The 24,555-nt window shown below is 43.1% G+C and overlaps 1 protein-coding gene across 2 annotated transcripts in view; it reads left to right on the top strand.

Annotated features, from left to right (window-relative positions):
• CYLD (CYLD lysine 63 deubiquitinase) overlaps window positions 1-24,555 on the top strand; it is a 133,070-nt gene that overhangs the window by 71,966 nt on the left and 36,549 nt on the right. For both annotated transcript variants that reach the window (XM_040328703.1, XM_040328702.1), the window contains 5 exons: window positions 9,239-9,298; window positions 13,092-13,474; window positions 20,628-20,793; window positions 21,266-21,407; window positions 21,498-21,620. In XM_040328703.1, coding sequence (XP_040184637.1) covers window positions 9,239-9,298; window positions 13,092-13,474; window positions 20,628-20,793; window positions 21,266-21,407; window positions 21,498-21,620 — 874 coding nt within the window. The remainder of the gene's footprint in view (window positions 1-9,238; window positions 9,299-13,091; window positions 13,475-20,627; window positions 20,794-21,265; window positions 21,408-21,497; window positions 21,621-24,555) is intronic.

Below are 24,555 nucleotides of genomic sequence, written 5' to 3'. Positions count from 1 at the left end.
GTCCTCAGGATCCACTAACAGGCCAAATTATATCACCTGTGATGTATTTCAGTTATCTTGTACACCTGGCCTGTTAGTGAACCACTGCACTAGATTTTAGTAAGGGGTACCAGAGTAAATGGGGCTGAATACAAATGCATGACACACTTTAGATATTTATTTGTAAAAAATTTGGAAAACCAATCATTTTCCTTCCACTTCACAATTACTTGAAAAAATATTTACCCCTTGAAATTTTCCAAGTTTTGTCATGTTACAGCCAAAAACATAATTGTATTTTATTGGGATTTTATGTGATAGACCAACACAAAGTGGCACATAATTGTGAAGTGGAAGGAAAATGATAAATGGTTTTCAATTTTTTTTTACAGTAAATATGTAAGAAGTGGGGCATGTATTTGTAATTAGCCCCCCTGAGTCAATACTTTGTAGAACCACCTTTCACTGCAATTACAGCTGCAAGACTTTTTTGTCTATCAAGAGAGTGAAATTTTTTCCCATTCTCCTTTGCAAAATAGCTCAAGCTCTGTCAGATTGGATGGAGACCGTCTGTAAGCAGCAATTTTTTTATGATTGTTTTTCAAATCATTTGTATTGGTCAATTTATTTATTTATTTTCCCAAAAAAAGGAATAAGAGACAAGGATATAAGCTCTATGTTCATTACATATAAAGATCACTAGTTATGCAGTAAAGGCATTTTGAAACAACCATGTCCGTAAAAAAAATCAATGTTTATAAGCGAACTAAAAAAAAGGGAAAGAAAGAGCCAATCGAAATAACAGGTTCACAGTTAAAACTATAAAACTGGCAGAACAGTGTAGCGCAAAATATCTTTGTTGGAAGGAGAAATAATATTACTTTAAGAAAACCATGAAGAGAAAAGATCAGAAGAAAAGAGTGCGAGTTAAGGGTCATCGCAACAACTTGTTTACAAACTCAAGGGGGGTCCTCCTGGAGATGCCATAGTTCCCAAACACGATTGTGAGCCTCCATTCTGTCCTGTATTCTATCAGTCATTTTTCTCCATAAACTCCACATGTTTAATCCTAGCATACAAGGCATCTGAGGAGGGAGTTAAAGCGGAGCTCCACCCTAAAGTGGATCTTCCGCTCATCAGGTTCCTCCCCCCTTCCGGTGCCACAATTGGCACCTTTCGGGCGGGAGGGGGGACAGGATACCTGTCTTCGACAGGTATCCTTTCCTAATACCGGGAGTCCCGCCACAGCCATGACGCTGCAGTGATGTCACCGCAGGGCTCCCTCCTTCTCCTCCCATGGCCGCCAGGCAAATAGGAGAGAGGAGCGGGGCCTCACGCATGCGCAGTAGGGTTCCCGGCGTGAAGCTGAAAGGCTCCACTGCCGGGTTCCCTTACCCGCAATGGTGGCAGCAGTGTAGCCTTTCGGCTTCACACCGGGAACCTACTGCCGACATCGAGGGACAGCAGGACAGGTAAGTGTTCATTTATTAAAAGCAAGCAGCTTTTTTTTTTCCGGAGCTATAAGACAGCTTGCAGCTGTAAAGGATATGGTGGAGCAGCTTCTTATAGGGTTTAGAAATATTCAGTGGGGATAGGCCCAGCAAGAAAGTTATGGTGTCATAGGAATAGATACTTCAAAAAGTACCTTTATCCCTGTGGCAACGCCAACAACACTCAGAACTTAGTAGGGTAGATGTCCTGAAGCACACCTGGTGTCCGGTACCAAAAGTAGAGAATTGTATACGCATTTTTGAGTACAGAGGTAGCTTTTAGCTGCCTGAGACTAGATCACCTGCCACGCCTCCAGAGGAATTTCCTCACCTAGCACCCTCTCCCATCAGAGCATGTAAGAGTGTTTACCTTGATCTAGAAGGGAATAAGCATTCAATATCTGGTAAATGTCGGAAATCGATCCCTTCCGTGCAGTGCCTTGCAGATAGCGTGCTGGGTAGCGTCCTCCAAATCGTCCGAAGGTGGGACATGGCCCCCAGAAATCGACGAGGGATCCACCTCCGCATTCACATTCCAAAGTAGATTATTAGGATGTATAGGTGCTAATCAGAGTTTTTCGATTTCCGTTGCTTGGTAATATTTTATAAGGTTAGGGATTGCAAGGCCACTGTCAGAGCATGATGCAATAAGTACAGAGCGAGGTATTCTGTGCCATTTGTAGTTCCAAACAAATTGCAGCAGATCTGTTTGCATTTTTTTAAGATGTGCAGAAGGAATAGGTAGAGTTTGGAACACATTTTGGGGCTGAATACAAATGCAGGCCGTACTTTTCAGATATTTATTTGTAAAAAAAATTGAAAACCATTTATTTTTCCTTCCACTTCACAATTATGTGCCACTTTGTGTTGGTCTATTGCATAAAATCCCAATAAAATACATTTAAGTTTTTGGTTGTAACATGACAAAATGTGGAAAATTTCAAGGGGTATGAATATTTCAAGGCACTGTAGGGGCTATTTAGGAAAGGCAAATCCACTTCGCACTACAAGTGCAAAGTGCACTAGAATTTGCACTGAAAGTGCAGTCGCTCTAAATCAGAGGGGTAGATCTAAAATGAGAGGAAGCTCTGCTGATTTTATTATCCAATCATGTGCAAGCTAAAATGCTGTTTTATTTTCCTTGCATGTCCCCCTCGGATCTACAGTGACTGCACTTTCAGTGCAATTTCAAATGCACCTTGCACTTGTAGTTTGCAATTGTAGTGCAAAGTGGATTTGCCTTTAGTAAATAACCCCCTGTATGTGCCACTTGTGTTGGTTGGTCTACCAATAAAATCCCAATAAAACACATTTACACTTTTGGTTGTACCATTACAAACTGTGGAATATTTCAAGGGGTATGAATACCTTTTCAAGGCACTGTATGCCTTTAGAGAGAGATTTTAATATAGAATTTTATAGATAAATCTATATGTATTGACATGTGTGAAGGTATCTAGTTTCTATGCTCTTTTGTCCCTGTCTTTTTTTTTTTTTTTTTTATAATGATTTGAGTTTACTTGTAAAGATGAATAGCTGCATATAATAATTTTTTTACATGTCACTACCTGTGACTTCACAGAAATGCATATACAAGTCACGTTCAGAAAACTGAAAGCCGAATGCTCTCATTGCCTGCAGTTGCTTACTTGTGTCTGTGTTGTGAGCACAGCCAATTTTCACTGTAAACACAGGGGAAGGTTTTCAGCAGTTGTAATAACTACTGCTTATGACGCCCATATAGAGAAAGAAAAAGGAAAATTTATATGAAATACTTACCGTAATTTTCCTTTCCTGATGGACTCCATGGCAGCCTACGTGTGGGTTAACCCCGCCTCTCATACCTCATAGGACCCTACTCCCATAAAGCTTTGCTTCCTGGCCATGGACAGTGTTCCGTAATATAGCCTACTCCAGCAAAGGGAGGGAACTCCGGCTGCCATGGAGTCCATCAGGAAAGGAAAATTACGTTAAGTATTTCATATAAATTTTCCTTTTTCCTGACAGACTCCATGGCAGCCTACGTGTGGGAAATGACTAGCCAAACACACCCGGGTGGGCAATTGCTGGTTAAAGAAAAAAATTTTAATTGACATTGTCAACAGATAATATATTCAAACCAAAATTAACCGACGACAAGGAGGCCGGTTCTACGCAATAGTGCGTCATAAATGTATTTAAGGACGACCAAGAGGCCGCTTTGCAAATAACTTCAGGGGAAACATGTCGGGCAGCCGCCCATGATGTAGAGACGCTCCGCGTGGAATGAGCGGTTACCGCTTCAGGAGGAGCCAACCCTTTAGCCTTGTAAGCCCTTTGGATAGCTTGGACGATCCATGCGGCGATGGTTCTGGAGGAAGCACGCATGCCTTTGTTTTTCCCATGGAATGACACAAACAAATGATCAGGCTTCCAGATATTGTTTAAGGATTTCGCCGACATCCAGAGGATGAACCATAGAACCCTCAGAAGAATGAAACGTGGGAAGTACAATTTCCTGGTTTTCATGAAAGATTGACGTGACTTTAGGCTTGGAACCCAGCATTGGAATTAACACTACACGGTCCGGGAAAAAAGTGAGGAACGGTTCTTTGGAGCCTAGAGAGCCAATTTCGGAGACCCTTTTGGCAGATGTTATAGCCACAAGGAAGACAATCTTGAGGGAAAGATCTTTGATAGATTGATTAGTTGAATCTTGATCTCCTGAAAAAAAGTCCAAGCCTAATGGGAGATCCCACTTGGAAAATCTTGGTTTTCTTAGAGGTCTTAACCTCATGGCTCCTTTGAAGAATTGACGGACAAGGGAATGTCTTGCCCCCGAAATACCTGTGAACGCAGAGATTGCTGATACTTGGACCCTCAAGGAGCTGACTGATAAGGGTAGGTCAAGCCCAGTTTGGAGGAAGCCCAAAATGTCTTGCACTCTGGGGACTTTGGCTGAACTGTTCATGGAGGAGGTGTAATCCGAGAACTTAGACCATATCCTCTGATAGACTTTGTTGGTGCTCACTTTCCTGGCATTTAGTAATGTAGAGATTGCTTGGCTTGGGCAACCTAGCGCTTCCAATCTTTCCCTCTCAAAAACCAGGCCATCAGGTGCAGATGTGATGGACAAGGGTGAGGGGTCGACCCCTGGAGCAAGAGATCTGGTCTGGATGGGAGCTGAACTGGATCCCGGAAGCTCAACTGAAACAACAGTGGAAACCATGGTCTGTTGGGCCAGTAAGGAATTATTGCGACCACTTTGCGACCACTTCGACTTCCTCCCATCTGAGTCTCGACAGGAACCGGAGAATAACTGGAGTTGGGGGAAAAGCATAGGCTTTGTGGAACATCCACTGATCTGTTAGAGCATCCACCCCGAACGCTTGGGGGCAGCGATTTCTTGTGTAAAATTTCTCCAGTTTGTAGTTGCACGGGGATGCAAATAGGTCCACTTCCGGTGTGAATCCTAGTGACAGGATCCACACCAGGAACCTCGCTGTGGAGAGACCACTCGTTGTTGTCGAGTGTCGTCCTCGATAGGAAATCTGCTTGAATATTCTGAGTTCCGGGGAGATAAACTGCTGTTAGATCTGTCAGATGTGTCTGAGCCCATGACATAATCGGCTCCACCTCCCTCAGAAGGGACAGACTGCGAGTGCCTCCTTGTCTCTTTATGTAAGACACGGCTGTCGTATTGTCCATCCTCAGAAGGACTGACGACCCCTTTACCAGATGGGTGAAGGCTTGAAGGGCACAGAAGGCTGCACGGAGTTCCAGGATATTGGATACTACCTTTCGAGATGGGAAATCCCACTTCCCTTGGGCTACTTCTTTCAGGCAAAGGGCACCCCAGCCGTTGCTGCTGGCGTCGGATGTAACTGTGATCCAGGAGACAGGGGCTATTGAGAGACAATTGAGGAGATTTTTCCGCAGAAGCCACCAGAGGAGGCTGTCCCTCATTGACTGAGTTAACCGGATTAATTGGTCCTGGGGCCTCGGATCCCATTGTTGGAGAAAACCCCTCTGGAAAGGACGCATTCGCCATTGTGCCCATCTGACCATGGGAGTCGTGGACACCATGGTGCCTATAATTTTGAGACAGAGTGAAGCTTTGAGAAAAGGGGACTCCAATGCAAGACGAACTCTTTCCCGGATGACTGGGATTTTTTCTAAGGGTAGAGAAATTGTACTCTGGATCGTATCGAACTGGGCACCGAGGAAGACTAGAGACTGTGTGGGTTCTAGATGACTCTTTTCCCTGTTCAAAAGCCAGCCGAACTCGGTCAAAGTGAGAATAACTTGAGCCCGATGTATCAACAGCTGTTCCCTGTTCTGTGAAAGTAACAGCAGGTCGTCTAGATAGTGGTGTAGACGGATGCCTTTCATTCTGATTAAGGCCACGACAGCCAGTAAGAGCTTTGAAAACACTCGCGGCGATGTTGTAAGCCCGAATGGGAGACACGTGAACTGTAGGTGAACACTGCCCACTGCAAACCGAAGGTATTTCTGAAATTCTGCCGCTATGGGCACGTGGAAGTAGGCATCTTTCAAGTCGATTGACACAAGCCAGTCGCCTGGCAGAATGGTCTGACGAATTGTGAGAAGTGACTCCATCTTGAATTTTTCCTTTTTTATAAAGGTGTTCAAATGCGTCAGGTCTATCACTGGCCTCCAAGAGCCGGACTTCTTCAAAACCATGAACAGAGGTGAGTACATTCCCTGAAATCTTTCTGCCGCTGGCACTTGTATAGCGGCGCCCTGGGACAAGAGAGTGTCTGTGTATGTTAGAAGGATATTTCTCTTTTCTTCTGAGTGAGGCAGAGTTGTGGGGACAAACTGAAGTATAGGAGGGTTGACAAAGGACCACAGGTGTGACCTAGGGATACTGTCTTGACTGTCCAAAAGTCTTTTATTGAGGCTGCCCAAACGTGCCGGAATTGCAGAAGCCGAGCTCCAACCCGCTGCGTCTGAGCGATCCCAATATCAAAAGGACTTAGGGGTGTCACGGTTACCCGAAGTTGCCCCTTTTGTGGGTTTTTGACCCGAAGGTTGGTTTCTTCTCCAATTTTTCCTGAACTCTCTTCCCGGCTTGTATCGACGAGCCTCTCTAGCACGATCTTGGTCTTGCCTAGGAAAAAATTTCCTTTGGTTGAAGGGACGACGGTCCTGGGGAAGGAACCCCGATTTACCCCCTGTGGCACGGGAGATAGCGCTGTCAAGTTTGTTCCCGAACAGGGAAGACCCTTGAAAGGGAATACGGCACCATGCCTGTTTAGAGGCTGGGTCGGCTACCCAAGGACGGAGCCATAGGGCGCGTTTAGCTGTAACAGATGAGAGCATGACCCGCGCCACTAGGCGGATAATGTCAAGGGAGGCCTCACCCAGGAAGGCAGCAGCCATTCTTAGTTCGTGAACTGGTAGGTCTCTGACCAGAAGACCAGGCATGTTTGACAGAGTAGAATCTACTTCATCCGTCCAAGTCTCCATTGCCTTGGAGAGGGCTGCAAGGGCCAGTGCTGGTTTACACGCCATACCTGCTGTGATATATATGCGTTTTAAATCTGTATCAATTTTCCTATCCAGAGCATCCTTAAAAGAAACTGTGTCTTCCAAAGGAAGGGTAACATGTTTAACCAGTCTCATTAGAGCGGCGTCTACCAAGGGAGCAGACTCCAGGTGTTTCACTTCTTCTCGTTTAAACGGGTACATCTTTGATACTTTGGAGATTAAAGAATTTTTCCTTTCAGTGGTGGTCCACTCATCAGTAATCATTTCACTGAGTTCACCCAAAAGGGGAAAGCTAGGACGCTCCTTCTTGAGGTGTTTAAAATATTTTCTCTGTTTGTTAGGAGATTCCACCGGGTCTTCCCATTTTAAAGCGACTTTGACTGCCCTTACCAGATTTGGGACTAGAGAAAAGTCAAATCCTGTGGAATTGACAACACTCTCCACCTCACTAAAGGAGGACATACTTGAGGAACGATTGCGCTGAGATGGGCCCGGAACCTCAGAGTCATCCTGTAGAAGGACTGGAGCTGGGACTACAGGTGAGAGAATGTCACCAGTGGGATCAGGTTTATTCAGGGACTCCTGGACCACCTTCCTGACCAGAGCTTCAACTTGTTGGTCACTATCCACCCTTTCTCTTGCAGCACGAGAATAGCAGGGATCACAAAGAGATTTCCCTTCCGGGACCTGGGCCTTGCACCCCCAGCAAGATCTTCTTCCGGAATTGCTGGAATGACGGTGGGAATGGCGGTCAGAAGTGGATCTATATTTTTCCCCATGATGTTTGGAGGGTGACCTGCTCTTTGGTCGCTTAGAGCTTGACCTGGAATGATGGCGATGTGATCTAGTGATATCAATGTCTTCGTGGACTGAGGGCTGATGATCAGACCTAGAAGGGCTGATGGTGAAAAAAGAAATCAGGAAAAAAAAAACATGATAAAAAAACCCCAAACAGACAGGCAGAGGAAAGAAAATTTCCATCCTACCTGCGGCGTAAGGGTTGGCCACCGGGGGGCGGTGATACATCCATAGTGGTGAGGAATACACTGCAATAACCATTAAGATAACCATAAGAGTAAGGCATAGGCAATACAACAGCAGAGGAAACTGACAGTACACAGGACAGAGTGCCACAGGGCACCTTACCTTGTCCAGTCAAGACCTGTGCCTGGAAATCCAAGGAGCATCTAGGAGTTTCCCCAAAATCAGCTGTCACTGACAGCTTTTTAAAATTGCCGCCCTTGATGATGTCACCGCGCCCCACGCACACGCCACGCGCCTGCGCTGTGTGCGGCGTGACCCTGAATGCCATGTGCGCATGCGCGAACCGGCAAATAGGCGCGCATGCGCGAGCCGGAGACTCGCGTGCGCGCGCACACAACCACAAGGAAGCTGAAGGAGGAAGGAGTGGAACGCAGCATGCGTTCCAGAAGCCATTAACCAAAACGGTAAGGCTAAACGGCGCAGACACACAAACACACATAAACAGCTGCCATGTGTAGCAAAAGAAAGACAATACATTACCAATCCATCCGGTCCAGCCTGGGATAGGGAGCAAAGATACATCACCTGGGCATCGTTTGTAGGGAAAAAAGGGCCTCCTGCTAATAGCCAGGATGAATGACCAAAGTTGCTTGCCAGCCAATGGCTGGATAATAAGCTCCACCAGGAATCAATTTGTACCGCACACTCCACCCTGCTAATAGCTGGGACTTGTTGGACTTCAGTACACATACTCTCCCATAAATATCACCAGGACTGAACTTTAACATATAAATATATAGGTCCTAGGAGGAGGACAAAAAAGGAACACTGTCCATGGCCAGGAAGCAAAGCTTTATGGGAGTAGGGTCCTATGAGGTATGAGAGGCGGGGTTAACCCACACGTAGGCTGCCATGGAGTCTGTCAGGAAAAAGCAATCTTTGATATAGCCAATCCACCCTCTACATTCATGGAAGAAGCAGGGCCACAGATCCAGAGAACTCATTGGATCTCTGAATGGAACTGCCGGTGATCAATATCCTGCAGTAAACGTTGTACTTTGGCACCTATTGCGAGAATTATTTTTTTCTCCCTGCAAGATATACATGTTAATTAATATAGATTTGTATAGATAAAAAGAATGGTGGCAGTTTTTCATAGACCAGCAAGTTATTCTAAAATTAAAAGATTTGTCTTCTTTTCGGGTTGCATTGTCTTATAGCAGAAATAACTTTGTAACAGTGCCTTTGCTAACATATAACTGTGTGTATGAATGGTGTCTTTGTCTTCACAGCTAGAGAAAGATCACTACGAGGAGGAAGTTCTGGTATGCAAGAAAGCAGCCGCTGTGAAGGTATAAGGGCGTCTCTTTAATATAAGGACTTTTAGTTGTTTCTTAGGATGTTGCAGACATTAGGTTTTTGAGGTGCCATACAGCCTACCTGACAGGGTCCCCCCTTTATTTTTTAAGATGTATTTTGTGGATCTGTATCCCTCTGCTATGTTAACAATAAGAGACTAAAAAATAAACAATAAGAGACACTTGGCTAGATTCAGAAAGATTGCCTTAACTTTAAGGCGGCGTAGCTTAGCGTGTTTAGGCTACGCCGCCGTAAGTTATCGAGGCAAGTACTTGATTCTCAAAGTACTCGCCTGCTAAGTTGCGGCGGCGTAGCCTAAAGCGGGCGGGCGTAAGGGCACCTAATTTAAATTTGTCTGAGGGGGCGTGTTTTATGATAATGAGGCTTGACCCGACGTGATTGACGTTTTTTTTTAACTGCGCATGCGCCGGGCGCCTACAATTCCCAGTGTGCATTGCGGCTAAGTCCGCCGCACGGGCCTATTGATTTCAACGTGGACGTAAACTACGTAAATCCCTATTCACGGACGACTTACGCAAACGACGTAAAAATTTTGAATTTCGAAGCGGGAACGGCGGCCATACTTTAACATTACTATTCCAACTATTAGGCTTGATAAAGCGTTACGTAAACGGCGTAAATGTACTGCGCCGGGCGTACGTTCGTGAATAGGTGTATCTACTGATTTACATATTCTACGCCGACCGCAATCGAAGCGCCACCTAGCGGCCATCCTAAATATTGCAACCTAAGATAGGACGGCGCAAGCCGTCGTATCTTAGATATGTTTAAGCGTATCTCTGTTTGAGAATACACTTAAACATAGGTCGGCGCAGCTTCTGAGTTAGGACGGCGTATCTACTGATAAGCCGACCTAACTCTACCTGAATCTAGCTAACTGACTCTAGCTCCAGGATTTGTCATCAGCATCCGCTATTGTGACAATCCCACAAACATCATGACCTAACATATTTGGTCTGTGACATACTGACAATTATGTGCTGCCCATAGATCATGTTGCAGTGCTCTGTCCACCCCCCAACCCCACATCTGTCACAGTGATGTGTAGAACGCTTCCACACTGGAGTCCTGTATTGATAGGTGCTCACTGCTATTGTTCTACTGCACAAGCCTACTGGTCACAAGGTGTTGCACATTCTCTCTCCTGCGCTTCAGGTGCTGGCTTTCTTTGGAGACGCTTCATTTCTTATCCTGCTGTGGCAACTTTTAGCAATCAAATACACAGTAAGGTGGTATTGCTCTGTTGTATCCAGACTCTCCTGGCAGCGCCTAGCCTGATGTTTAGTGATTGGTATGCTCTCAACGTCCGTTGCCATAAAGCCTCTTTCACACTGAGGTGCTTCTAAACTGCCAGTAAAACACCGAGCGCACTTGAAGAGCTTTTCAGGTGCTTTTGAAGAGCTTTCCATTTATTTCAATGGAGAGGGGTGCGTTTTTTCACCACCCTGTCAGCACATTGCCCCAGTGTGAAAGCATTCATTGATTTAAATGGAAATAGGGTTTCGTGAGAATTTCAGGTGCTTTTTTAGCGTGAAAGCACATGAAACGCGCCTTAGTGTGAAAGGGATCTAAGCATCATTTTCCTGCAGCCGACTAGAACAATATCATGTGATCTTCTGAGCTGACCGTTTTATTGCCGGGTCATTCTGCAGATTTGGTTTGGCAGTCTGTACACCTTCCTATTGGTGATCCTACTGTCTAGTATTGTGTAACCACAGGCCAATCTTTAATCTGATGAACAGACAGTTGTAAGGTACTATACAAATAATGATCCACTCCAACAGGTTTTGAGCCAGATGAGTTTCTAGATGGTCACATCTCAGCTCTTGTTATCTGGTTTTACTGCAGGACCCCTGTATGACCTAATGCATGGTTAATCATTGTCCTATTTGGTCCCAGAAACTCTGTCAGTGGGCATCATAACTGTAGGTACCTTTTTTTTTTTTTTTCTTTAATTTTGCAGTTGACGAGTAAACAGTGTAAACCAAAAAAAGAAAATGTTTGTGCTCACACATGAACAAATTGGTTCTTTTAGTTTTCTAGGAAACTCAACCTTGTCCAAACTTAAAATGTGAATTGATTTTGTAATAAATACATTATTAACACTAATAAAACATGTTCTTATTTCATGTTCTTTTATTTTATTATAGGCAGACTTTATATTTTCCCGTGAAACTTTGTGTTAGCTTGTCTAGAGGTATATGGTTTCTTTATGAAAGTGACAAACTGTACTGCCACTAGTCTAACTCTGAATAGCAGGTATCACCCTGCTCATGTTCTAGCTTAAAGCGGAGGTTCACCCTCAAAATGAACTTTCCAGCATCCTTAAAGCGGAAGTAAACCCATCAATTTAACAGTTTGAAAAAGCAGTTACATTCCTGGCATGCCGGGAATGCTAACTGTCACATTGGTTGTGCTCTCAACCAAACTGTCAAACCATCGAATGGCTGGTGTCATAACTGATCACATGTGCAGCATCATGGCAGTTGAAGATTAAACAGAGGCCAAGACGCACCTTAGCAGCCGTCAATCAACTCCTCTTCGCTTAGAAACGCCCATTCCCCGCAGGATTCCCCGCTCGGAGCCGGAAAACAAGGGCTCATATAACGATGAGTACAAGTAAAAAAAAAAAAAAAAACAGCATACTGCAGATGTTAGCAGTATGCTACAGCTAATGTCAAAGTGGATTTTTGGGTGAACCTCCGCTTTAAGTGCTATAGGGGGTTATTTATGAAAGGCAAATCCACTTTGCACTACAAGTGCAAACTGCTCTTGAAATTGCACTGAAAGTGCACTTGGAAGTGCAGTGACTGAAAAATCTGAGGGGTAGAATGAAATGAGGGGAAGCTCTGTTGATTTTATTATCCAATCATGTGCAAGCTAAAATGCTGTTTTTTTCCCCCTTGCTTGTCCCCCTCGGATCTACAGCAACTGCACTTTCAGGTGCAAGTTCAGTGCAATTTCACATTTGGCCCATGTGTACTACGTTTTTAGTCTTTTTCTGTCTGTGCTATATTGGGGAGATATTCTTTAAATTCTTGTGCCAGAGATGTAACAGAAAGTGAGAGGAAACCTCTACAAAGTCACCTTTTAGACAGCTGTCACCAGCATAGCTGTCCCCATTAGAAGATTTTCCCTCAAATTCTGTTTTGGTGACAACTGTAAGATCTTGATTTCTCATCAAATTATGTTCTGGTAAAAAAAGGTCACCAGGAAAAAATAGGATGAAGGAGACCGAGTAATAAAAACTTGACTAGTACTTGACCAGTACTCTATCCAAAACTAAAAGAAAAAAAAGTTGTGGTTGTATATACACTTTAATCTGAGGTACAGGTAAATGCAGTGAGTGCATAGGGTTAATACTAGGATGATATGTCTTTCATGAAAGCTGTATGCTATCAACTAGGGAAGGGACAAACCTGGTTAGGACATTACATGTTTTTGCTACAAAGCATTTATAAAAATTTACCAATCTTAGGTATAGTATACCATCTTGTTAATGAAGAAAGTGAGACCCAGTGAGTAAATGCAAATGGCTGCTTGTGGCCAGTTGGAAATAGTCATAGGTCAGGATTATTGGTTGGGACTTTCAAGGCACTGATGGGAAAACAAGGTTTCCTATCAGTGCCTTGAAAGTCCAAACCAACAACTATTAACCGGGATGCTGGCACATCTGATCTATTTTTATAGCCAGTTTAATAGAGGCGATACTCTCCCTTTCTTGACCATCTTGTTAATGACTCGTATCTTTGTGATTTCTTCTAGTTGTTGAAGATTCAGCAAAATCTCTGACAGAGACTTCCCCATCATCATATGGACATTGTTCGCCCCCTTTGCAGCCTACAGCAAGCAGCTGTTCACCTGGGGAGAATCGATTTCATTCTCTCCCCTTCAGCCTTTCCAAGATGTCTAGTACCAATGGCACTATGGGACACACCCCTCTCTCATTGTCTGTACAGTCAGTCATTGGAGAGATGAACCATTCTTCCCTGCAAGACAGCCTGCCAGAACTGCCCCACATCTCTAATTTGCATGGCCTTGAGGTGGGATCCCTTGCTGAGGTTAAGGAAAACCCACCTTTCTATGGGGTGATCCGTTGGATTGGTCAACCTGTAGGAGTAAATGAATTGCTGGCAGGACTGGAGCTGGTAATTAGAAACAATTATGTAACTAACTATGCAACTGTGTAACAATGTATGTAATATCACATATGATAACCAGTGATTTCTCCTAATTGCATGACTGACTCGCAGGTGATTTTAAGATTCATGGGGATGTTTGGAAAGGTGTGCAATTTAAGTATTTCTTTACTTAAAGCAGAGTTCCACCTAAAAATGGAACTTCCGCTTAACCCACTCCTCGCCCCCTTACATGCCACATTTGGCATGTAATTTTTTGGGGGGGGGGAGTGGGGGCTTCAGGAGAAGGGGACTTCCTGTCCCACTTCCTCCTTCCGCCGAGGGGCTGGAAAGGCGATTAGCTTAATCGCCTTTTCACAGCCCCTCCCTGTAGGCGAGCGCCTGTCCAATCGGACGGCGCCGCGCTGCTCGCGCATGCGCAGTGGGTGCCCGGCCGTGAAGCCGAAAGCTGTCACTGCCGGATGCCCACACTAGGAATGAAGACGCCGGCCAGGGAGGGGGGGCGAGGAGCAGAGCCCCGGCCGGCGCGTCGCTGGAGTCGTGGTTCAGGTAAGTGTCTGTTTATTAAAAGCCAGCAGCTACACTTTTTGTAGCTGCTGACTTTTAATAAACTTAAAAAAAGGCTGGAAAACCCCTTTAACATTCCTTATGGCAAGGGGCAGTGAATCTCTGTAATTGAAGCAGGTATCAGTTCTGATTTTCACATTCCTGAAAGGACATTTGTTGCTACATGCAGAGACCAAGATGCAGTCAGTGCTGTGAAATAAAGGATACAAAGTGCAGAGGTATACTGCCATAAAACAAGAAAACAAATTTTGTTTAAAAGGATTAAAAACACCTACATGAATGAGACTTATGCTGGCCATACACTATACATAAAATTGCCCGAAATTCGTTTAGACAGTTTGTTCGTTTTTCGAACAGTTATTGGGCACAAATTCGATAATCATTGGGACGTTTTTGAGACAAAAAAAACGAAGAACAATTTTGTAAATTTTCTGCCGAACGAACAATAAATTGAAAGGCTAATGTGTTTCCCTATGTCTAACTGAACGATTTATCGGTCATTACATGATGGCACTATCGTTTGCGGACAATTTTTTTGTATAGTGTATGGCCAGCATTATGCTTGCCATACACGGGTCGAATTTCGAAAGAACTTTCTTTCGAAAATCTTATCTAAGAATTTTAGTTCAGATTTCGCACCATTAGTGGGCTGCAGCAACAGCCGATTCTCGTGCGGCCATCGAATTTTAATAATCTACCATGTTTTATATTTTTTGAAAAAACAAACGATTTTCTTATCAATGATGGCAGAATTGTGCGAGAAATGTAATCAAAAAAGAAATGCACATGTGCAAAAAAAGAAAATTCCCGGAAACAAAAGAAGATTTCCAGACACGAAAATTATTTTCTGTAGAAACATGAAGTGAAATTGAAGGTTTGGTCAGTCGAATTTCGAAATAAATGGTGGCACCATTGGATCACAAAACGCACACATTTTCTGATTTTCAAAAGAAAGTTCTTTCGAAATTCGACCCCGTGTATGGCCAGCATAAGGTTTTAATAGTATCTGGATGATATTTCTGTTTTTTAAGCTGCAAAACATTGTGTATACCATTTAACATTTTGTATATTTTTTATTTGTAGCAGTATGTTATAATTTCTTTGCTTATAAATGTCAGCAGTATTTATTAATATTTGTATTTTAGATACCGTTATTTATGAATTGGTGCAAATCTGTTTGTTTATTTGGCCTCGGTTCACACTAGAATGTTGTGTGGCAAACCTGTAATTTGTGCGTTTCCCACACCACATTCAAACTTGCAATCTGCAGCGGGTGTCAGTGCAATCCTAACAACACCACAAATGCAGCGCATTTGCCTGCACTGGATCGCATGGTTCAAAACGACCATGTTGCAGTGCGCTTTGATGCGGTGCGAATTAAGCCCAAATGAACATGCTTACATTGCACCGCATTGAATCGCATGTGAATTGTATAGGAATGTGTTGTACCTGTGTAAATATTTGCCAGCACAAAACGGATTTTCAAATAAGTACAAATTGAAGAAAGAGCACATTACAAAAATTTGCAAAATTTTGGAGCCACGCATGGGCCCTTTCATCAGGCATGTGATGATCGTCACATGCGGGCCTGCATGGCTCAGAAACTTTGCATTATTTTGTATTGTGATCTTTCTTCAATTTGTGCACACACATGAACTTTAATGGCGTCTTAGTTCATAGGGTTCAATATTGAGTTGGTCCACCCTTTGCGGCTTTAACAAATTCAACTTTTCCTGGAAGGCTGTCCACAAGGTTTAGGAGTGTTCATCCCAAAGGTGTTCTCAAGGGTTGAGTTTAAGACTGTGAAGACCAGTCAAGTTCCTCCACCCCAAACTTGCTCCTTCATGTCTTTATGTACCTTGCTTTGAGTTGGGTGGGCCAACTCAATATTGAACCCTAAGGACTAAGACTGGGACACCGTTAAAGTTCATGTGTGTGTAAAGGCAGGCGTCCCAATACTTTTTAAAATATAGTGTATTAGAAGATCCATGGTGTGCTGGCAAATATTTACCCAGTGTCGTGCATGCCCCAGTATCCAGCTGGTGGCCACTGCAGCACCCATTATTTTTGAGAGCTCATTCCAGGAATGTGTACGTTGGACATTGTACAGGAATTATTGGTGTGATTCCTGTACAATTCCTAGGTGATTTATATGCGATTCATTGTGTGAACTTAGGCTTATGGTTCGTTTTGACCAAATGCCTAGTCTTTTAGTCATATGATCAGCTCTAAAGCCCTGTACACACGATCGGTCCATCCGATGAAAACGGTCTGATGGACCGTTTTCATTGGTTAACCGATGAAGCTGACTGATGGTCAGTCGTGCCTACACACCATCGGTTAAAAAACTGATCGTGTCAGAACGCGGTGACGTAAAACACGACGACGTGCTGAAAAAAACGAAGTTCAATGCTTCCAAGCATGCGTCGACTTGATTCTAAACATGCGTGGATTTTTAACCGATGGACGTGCCTACAAACGATTGTTTTTTTTTCTATCGGTTAGGAATCCATCGGTTAAATTTAAAACAAGTTGGCTTTTTTTAAACCGATGGATAAATAACCGACACACGATCGGTTTGGAACGATGAAAACGGTCCATCAGACAGTTCTCATCGGTCTAACCGATCGTGTGTATGCGGCCTAAGTGTAACTTGGGCATCATTCTGTCCTGGAAAAGCAGCAAACACCTAAGTATATTGATGATAAAGGCATATGTTCACTGTTTTACCTGCCTAAGGGGCTATTCTTGTAATGCACACACCTCTTCAAGTCTGTTAGGTCATCCTTTGACTTACTGCCTCCCTTATCAGCAACTACTTACTTGACATGGCTATAGATGCTGATTTACTGTTCTATGGAGAGGCTGGAGGTGGAGAAGTAACATAGAAAACTGAATTGCCAAATCAAAAAAGTGAATTTCTTTATTAGTATCTCTGTATCATGTGTGTCACCTGGCTGTTCGGTGTGAAAAATGTTTGTAAATCACAAGATTGGCTATACTTGGCTTATGAACAGTTTGAGATATGTGTAAGTATATATTTTAACTACTATGTGTATTTTGCTGGTTACCTGGAGGTTTGCTTTAATGTATCTTTCACCTTAAAGCCCAAGTAAAGCCTATGCGTAGCTAAAAAATAAAAATAAATTGAAACCAGAAAAATCAGCACAAGGGACATACCTTATAGTCAGTAAGTCCATGCCTTAAGCCACTGTTATCTTTCGATGGGCACCCTTTAAAATGATAGACAATCTCAAGGCACCCTTTAAAATTATGGACGGTCTTAAGGCACCCCATTCTAAAATGTAAACAACCTATTCTAATAGTTTTATAAAATGCATAATGTAGAAGTGAATTATTCTTCCAAAGCAAATACCCTTTTGCACACTGGTACTGACTAGTATTCCAATGTTTCTCTTCTCAATTTCTCTCCATCAGTCAGCGAATGTCACCCCAGTGCTGAGGGAGAGGGGCAGAGGAGGGTCAAACAAAGATGCCGTGGAGAGATCAGACATCCTCCTTACTAACTGATGATGTCCTTGGTTGTTGGGATGCCGGTGTCTAGAAAGTCATATTGGTGCATAATGAAAACCTGCGGCTTTGTGTAACTAAAAGGCAGGCTTGATCCATCTGCTGGCTTGTATACAATTTTATACATTTTTAGACATTTTGCCAAGACACCCCTAAAGAAACCTGGTTGGAAAAGGCTGCTCTAGATTCTCTGAATCATATGTATTATAGATGATGATATATTTAAAGCATAGGCGTGTGCAGGGGGGGTGCCAGGTGTGCCTGGGCACACACTAATCACCAAGGTTGCCAACCATGTAGTGTCTGTAACACACCAGAGGCTACAGTTGCTCCATGGTTTAGGAGATTTTCAAATGCTTGCATTCTGTTTAATGTAGATTTTTACACAACGTCCCAACTTTTGGGGAATTTTTGGGGAGGAGAGGAGGCATTTTCTCAGCTAAGTACACCCTCCTGCTTGCATGTCTGAGCTAAGGGGCAGATAGATTCTAGGAAATAAATGCTACTTGAATTATCTGCCCTTACTCAAGATGGCCACAGCCAGAAATGCTGGGGGGGGGGGGGGGTTAAAGTGATTTCTTAGCAAAAAGACACAGACAGATGCATGAGTTTACTTTGAATATTATAATGTATTAAAAGGCATTTTAATTTAGATGCTTTATGGTGCTCAGATTCAGTGTAGTTCCACTTTACAGTTAACTACTTTGTTTACAAGCTCATCATTGGGTATAAGCTAGGTTCATTCTGAACTCAGTACAACCCAGTTCAACAGAACCTGCTTGAAGGTGATCATGTGACGGTTTCCAATGAGTTGTGAACTATATATGTGCACTACCGAAAAATGTGTTTATTTTAATTTTTTTTTCATTTATCGGATCATTCGTTATGATCGACATTTGTTAGTTCGGATTATTCAAAACTTCGGATGCATTCTTTTTAGTTCTGTTCTACTTGTTTGAATGCGGCATACGTTACTTCGGATAATTCGTAACTTCGGATGCATTCGTATTTGTTACATTCACTAACAGTTACTTTAGCTAAATTTGAGGAAATTCCAATACCTATAATTTAATTGTTATAATCAATAATAATAATAATAAACTATAATAATAGTTAAAGTGGATGTAAACCCTTTCTAAACTACAGCCATAGTACTGATCTATAAGGATATAGATGCCTCCTGCATGTATCCTTACCTGTCAAATGTCTCCCCTCTGTCTGTTATAAGAACTGAAAAACGGCAGATTCTGTGGGTGGATCTGTTGTCTGGAGCTCGGTGGGTGGAGTCGTGATGTCAGTAGACTCCCCGCCCATCTCCCAGTCCCATCTCCATCTCCCAGTCTGCTATGATCACTAACATCCAGTCAAAATCCAGAAAAGTAACCACATGACTTCAGAAACGGAGTGGGGGTGGGAATTAAAAAAATAATGCCTGTCTATAGGCTAGTGCAGGAGATATGTAAATATCCTGTCACTCACAGCAAGGGGGCAGAACGGACTAAGGTTTTTCTCTGTAAGTCCGTTTTATTTCACTGAACAATAAAAGAGGATTGCTCAGAGCTGGATTAACTCTGTGTGGCAAGACTGGGCACAGATGATAGGAAATCTTATACTGTACATTGTGAAATCAAAGAAATTAAATAAAACATTTCGGGTTTACATCCACTTTAATAATTTAATTATAATAGAAAATACAAAAAACTAAATTATCCAAATTTAATCGATTTGTTAAACTCGTAGGTTGAATATTTTTTCGTTCTTTCGGATTTTTATTATTTGGGGTTTTTGGTCTTTGGGGTTTTCGTTCTTTCTGAAAATGTGTTTTCGGAGGCATTCGACAAAAGAGTCTTTCATTTATTCAGATGCTTCCGAATGAACGAATATGCAAAATTTTGTCCGAAAACTAATTTGTAACTAAACAAATTGCACATGTCTATTGTGAACTGGGTTCAGAACAGGCCCAGCTCCTCTTTAGTCATCATAAAGGATAAAAGGTTTAAAGGAGAAGTCCAGCCTGAGCTTGTTTGGCTATACTCCTCCTATGGGTCACAGGAGTGCAGTTTGTTTTGCACTCCTGTGACCCATTTTCTGAAGTCCGCTCTCTGCTGACATCACAGATATTCGTCCAGGCACTGCGTCATCCCGACAATGAAAGTCTGGATCCGCCAAGTGCCTGAACTGACACCCATCTGAGGCCTTGTACACACGGTCGTTCCAAACCGATGAGAATGGTCCGACGGGCCATTTCCATCGGTTCACCGCTGAAGTGGCCTGATGGTCTGATGTGCGTACACACCATCGTTCCAAAAACCGATCGGGTCAGAACGCGGTGACGTCAAACACACGACGTGCTGAATAAAACGAAGTTCAATGCTTCCAAGCATGCGTCGACTTGATTCTGAGCATGCGCGGGTTTTGAACCGATGCTTTCTGTACTAACCATCGGTTTGGACCGATCAGGCAGCGGTCCATCGGTTCGGTTTTGAAGCATGTTTTAAAATAACAGACCGATGGGCCGTACACGCGGTCGGTTTGGACTGATGAAATTGAACCTCGGTCCATTCTCATCGGTTTTGTCCGACCGTGTGTACACGGCCTCAGCGATCAGCTGAGAGCCCGAGACGGGCGCTCCACACCCTCCACAGCTCAGCGCTCCAATGAGCGAGGAGGGAGATGAGCAGAGAGCTGTGACTGACGGACTGCAGCTCTTTGCTCACGGAGCTCTGGAAACCGAGCGATCAGCGATGTTCGATCACACGATTTTCAGTGCAGAGGCGCGGGGTGGGGGGGACAGATGCAGCATCCACCTAGGTAAGAATGAATCTAAAAAATAAAAAAATAAATAAAAAGATTTATTTTAAGAGAGACCCACGCAAAGAAAATACATAGGTTTTCGCTGCATGACCAATAAGAATTTGACATTTCTGTACAGTTTAAACCTGATTGATTACTGCTGACATCATCTCTGTGTGCTCATTACTCTTCTGCTGTTTTATGAAATCACCTCCTCTGTCTTAAGGAACAATGTAACTGTTTTTCCTCTTTTCTTTTGGTCACCTCTTAGGAAGACGAATGCGCAGGATGCACTGACGGCACTTTTAAGGGGACAAGATATTTTACCTGTGCCCCTAAAAAAGCACTTTTTGTGAAACTGAAGAGCTGCAGGCCAGACTCGAGGTTCGCATCACTTCAGCCGGTCTCCAATCAGATTGAGCGCTGTAACTCATTAGGTAACATCTTTCAAGAGAACCAACTGGAAGAACTCTACCTCAACACTATGACTTGTTTCTAAAATTGCTGTATAAAATATACCTGTACCCAGTATAATTTAGAAAACCTAGAAGGTGTCCTCGTGCCTTTGTAAGGGACATAAGCGGATTGGAAATAGTTTTGTCCCTGTAGATTGCAGCCACACCTTTTTCCAGTAACATATTAGGAGCTTTACTGGCTTTGTCATTGCTCGAGCAACTTTGATTCTTTATTACAGCTTTCTTTTCTTAATATCTCCTCTATTTAAGCTTAAAAACACAAAAAACTTTTGAGCTATACTTTCTAATATTGCAGGACACTTGTGGAATTTTATTTGGTTAATTGGATCAGCTTGGGGAAATGTCACCAGGGGTGATGGCTTAATGACTGATGTATTGACATAATTGTTAAAAGTATTAATAATAGTAAATCGTAATTTTGTTTTCTTGTAAGCTTTTGGTGGATACTTAAGTGAAGTAGTTGAAGGGAACACTCCTCCACGATCAGAAAAGGAAGGCTTAGAGGTAATGATTGGAAAGAAGAAAGGTATCCAGGGCCATTACAACTCCTGTTACCTTGACTCAACCCTGTTTTGGTGAGTAGATAAAGTTCCTATATCCATTATATGCTTGATTATTGTATACATCTGATAACATTATAAAACTGCGCTCATCTTTCCATACAGCTTATTTTCCTTCAGTTCAGTACTAGACTCTGTCCTTCTGAGACCGAAAGAGAAAACGGATGTGGAATATTACAGTGAAACACAAGCACTTCTTAGGACGGAGATTGTGAATCCTCTAAGAATGTAGGTTAAATCACAGCCTCATATTTAATAACATGCATTGCTGATATGTGATGTGTCCTTATCCCAATATCCAGTGTGTTTTCTACACATTGCTTGGTGGTTTAGCAATGTTTAAGAGAGGCCCCTTTCACACGGGCGGACCTGAACGGGCGCTCCTTGCTCCTCTATAGAGCCACGGATGTCAGCGGCCCGCTGACACCCGACCCGCCAAAGTGTGATGGAGGGAACCCTACTTTTACATCTGTCTATCGGATCGGATGACAATGGACTCTGTGGTCCATCGTCATCCGATCCCCTATAAGCCAGAGCGGCGCTCTGATAGGTCAGTCCCTGCACAGGGTGTAGAGACCGACCTGTCATCTGCCTGCTTAGCAGGGATTGACGGAACGATCCCTGCTGAGCTAAAGTGGAGCCCGCACATGGACAGCCCTGTGTGAAAGGGCCCTTATTATTTCATCTTGCCAGTCACAGAAACATCTGTAATGTAACCATGTAAAGATGGATTTACTGTGGACAAGTATAATCTATTGCAGGGATATGCAATTAGCGGACCTCCAGCTGTTGCCAAACTACAAGTCCCATGAGGCATAGCGAGACTCTGACAGCATCTAGCATGACACTCAGAGGCAGAGGCATGATAGGACTTGTAGTTTGGCAACAGCTGGAGGTCCACTAATTGCATATCCCTGATCTATTGCAGAAGTCCAATTACCAACTTAGGCTTAAAGTGACAATGTACTTTATTTTTAACTTTCTTACTTGCTTGAGAACAGATGTCTAGCATAATTGCCATCACCTTATTAAAGTGGAACTTAAATTTTTTTAAATAAATGGCAAAGAGGCGGAATTTTTGATGCAGACGAGACCTACTATGTCTTTCCCGCATTAAAGTTTCTTACCTGTCTGTCCATCCTGTACACTGAACTGCGGATGCACAGCTTAGTGTACAATTTTGGCAGAGCCGAGATGAATGACATAATTTCAGCCCGGCCAATGAAAATGGCCAAAGATCGGTACCCAGTAGCAGACTGGCCAAAGATATCAGCAGCTGGCAGTTAGCTCCAGGACACTGCAGCACTGGAGTGAAGGTAAGTATAGCTTTGCTTTAACCAGGAATACAGTGGGGGGCTCACAAGGCTGTAAACTTGTAACAAGTCTCACGATGCATCTTACTGCTCATGTTCAACATTGCTTTGCCACGAGACAGAATTGAACATTTTCCTCTGTACCCCTCTTTGATATTGTTTCACTTTGTTAGTGGGGCCTAAGTTTCCTTGACTTCAGGGCTAAGCTCAACCTACTGCCATCCCCGTTTCCAATAAAAGTGATCTAAGTGGCCATTAAGGTGTTCAAGACTGGCCAGTAACAAAACAAAGCTAAATCAGAGAGAGGCAAAGAAAATGATTTACGGGTACCTTGTGGTATCAGCTCCCGAGCAGCACCAAAGTACTGGTAATGATTTTTCATAGGCTCAGTTTAATAAGATATAAAAATTGTATCTGCCATTGTAATTGCTGAAAATAACAATCACATGCCTAAAAATAATGATTGCTGTGGCAGATAAAATGTGTTATAACAACTTATTTAAATAAGCGTTTTAAAAATTACAGCAGGTGATTGCAGAATATTAGTTATACATAACATACAATGAATATGCAGCCTGAAATGAAGACACACAGTTTTTGTTTTATCCAACTGTATTTACTCAGTGCAACTTTTAACATCCAAGTGAAGGAAATAACACCAACGTGTCAGAAAAAAAAAATCAATCATATCGGGCCTGAATGGGTAATTATGAGGGAGGGGGGGGGGGGGTAAAGGGGGTGGTTATGAGACTATGGTGAAGGAAGGTAGAGAAGGTGCAATTCTCCCAACTTTTATTCCCCCTAAATTATCACATATGGTCTCGTCCTTTTCTCGTATGCTTTTTCATCACGTTTTTTATTTTTATCTGGTCACATCACAAACACAGGAAGTTGGGGGTGATAAAGGGTGGAGGATAAGTGGGTGGGAGAGGGGATTGCCCTCTCTTTGAGGAAGAATTATGATATATATTGTTATTATGACAAGGTCCTAGGGTGATGCACCTTTTATAAGTGTTCCTGTATGAGTGGTTAGTTTATTGAATGAATATTGTCTTGGCTTTTTATGGTGGCATTTTGTGTTTTTGTAATCCCTTGTTAAAATTAATAAAAAGAATGATAAAAAATACAGAATTACTGAGTTGGGAAAAAAAAGATCGCCCCTTGTGTCAGTATTTTATTGAACCACCCTTTGCTTTAATTACAGCATTTAGTCTGTTGAGATATGTCTCTACTAACTTTACACATCTAGGGCTAGATTCAGGTAGGGGGACGTAAGTTTGTGCGGGCGTAGCGTATGTTATTTATGCTACGCCGCCGCAATTTAGAGAGGCAAGTGCAGTATTCACAAAGCACTTGTAGTAAGTTGCGGCGGCGTAGCGTAAATTTGCCGGCGTAAACGCGCGCCGAATTCAAATTGTCAAGAGGTGGGCGTGTTTTATGCAAATAAAACATGACCCCACGTAAATGACGTTTCTCACAAACGCGCATGCGCCGGCCGTAAACGTATCCCAGTGCGCATGCTCCTAATCACGTCGCAAATAGTCAATGCTTTCGACGTCAACGTAATTTACGCAAAGCCCTATTCGCAAACGACTTACGCAAACAACGTAACATTTTAAAAATTCGACACGGGAACGACGTCCATACTTAACATTGGCTATGCCTCATATAGCAGGAGTAACGTTACGCCGTAAAAAGCCTTACGCAAACGACGTAAAAAAATCCCCCGGGCGCACGTACATTTCTGAATCGGCGTATCCAGCTCATTTGCATATTCTACGCTAAAATCGACGGCAGCGCCACCTAGCGGCCAGCGCAAATATGCAACTAAGATACAACGGCGTAAGAGA

Source organism: Rana temporaria, chromosome 11 (genome assembly GCF_905171775.1).
Source record: "Rana temporaria chromosome 11, aRanTem1.1, whole genome shotgun sequence".
Lineage (NCBI taxonomy): Eukaryota > Metazoa > Chordata > Amphibia > Anura > Ranidae > Rana > Rana temporaria.
Note: the sequence above shows the minus strand (reverse complement) of the source record. Positions and strands in the feature narration are given on the sequence as shown.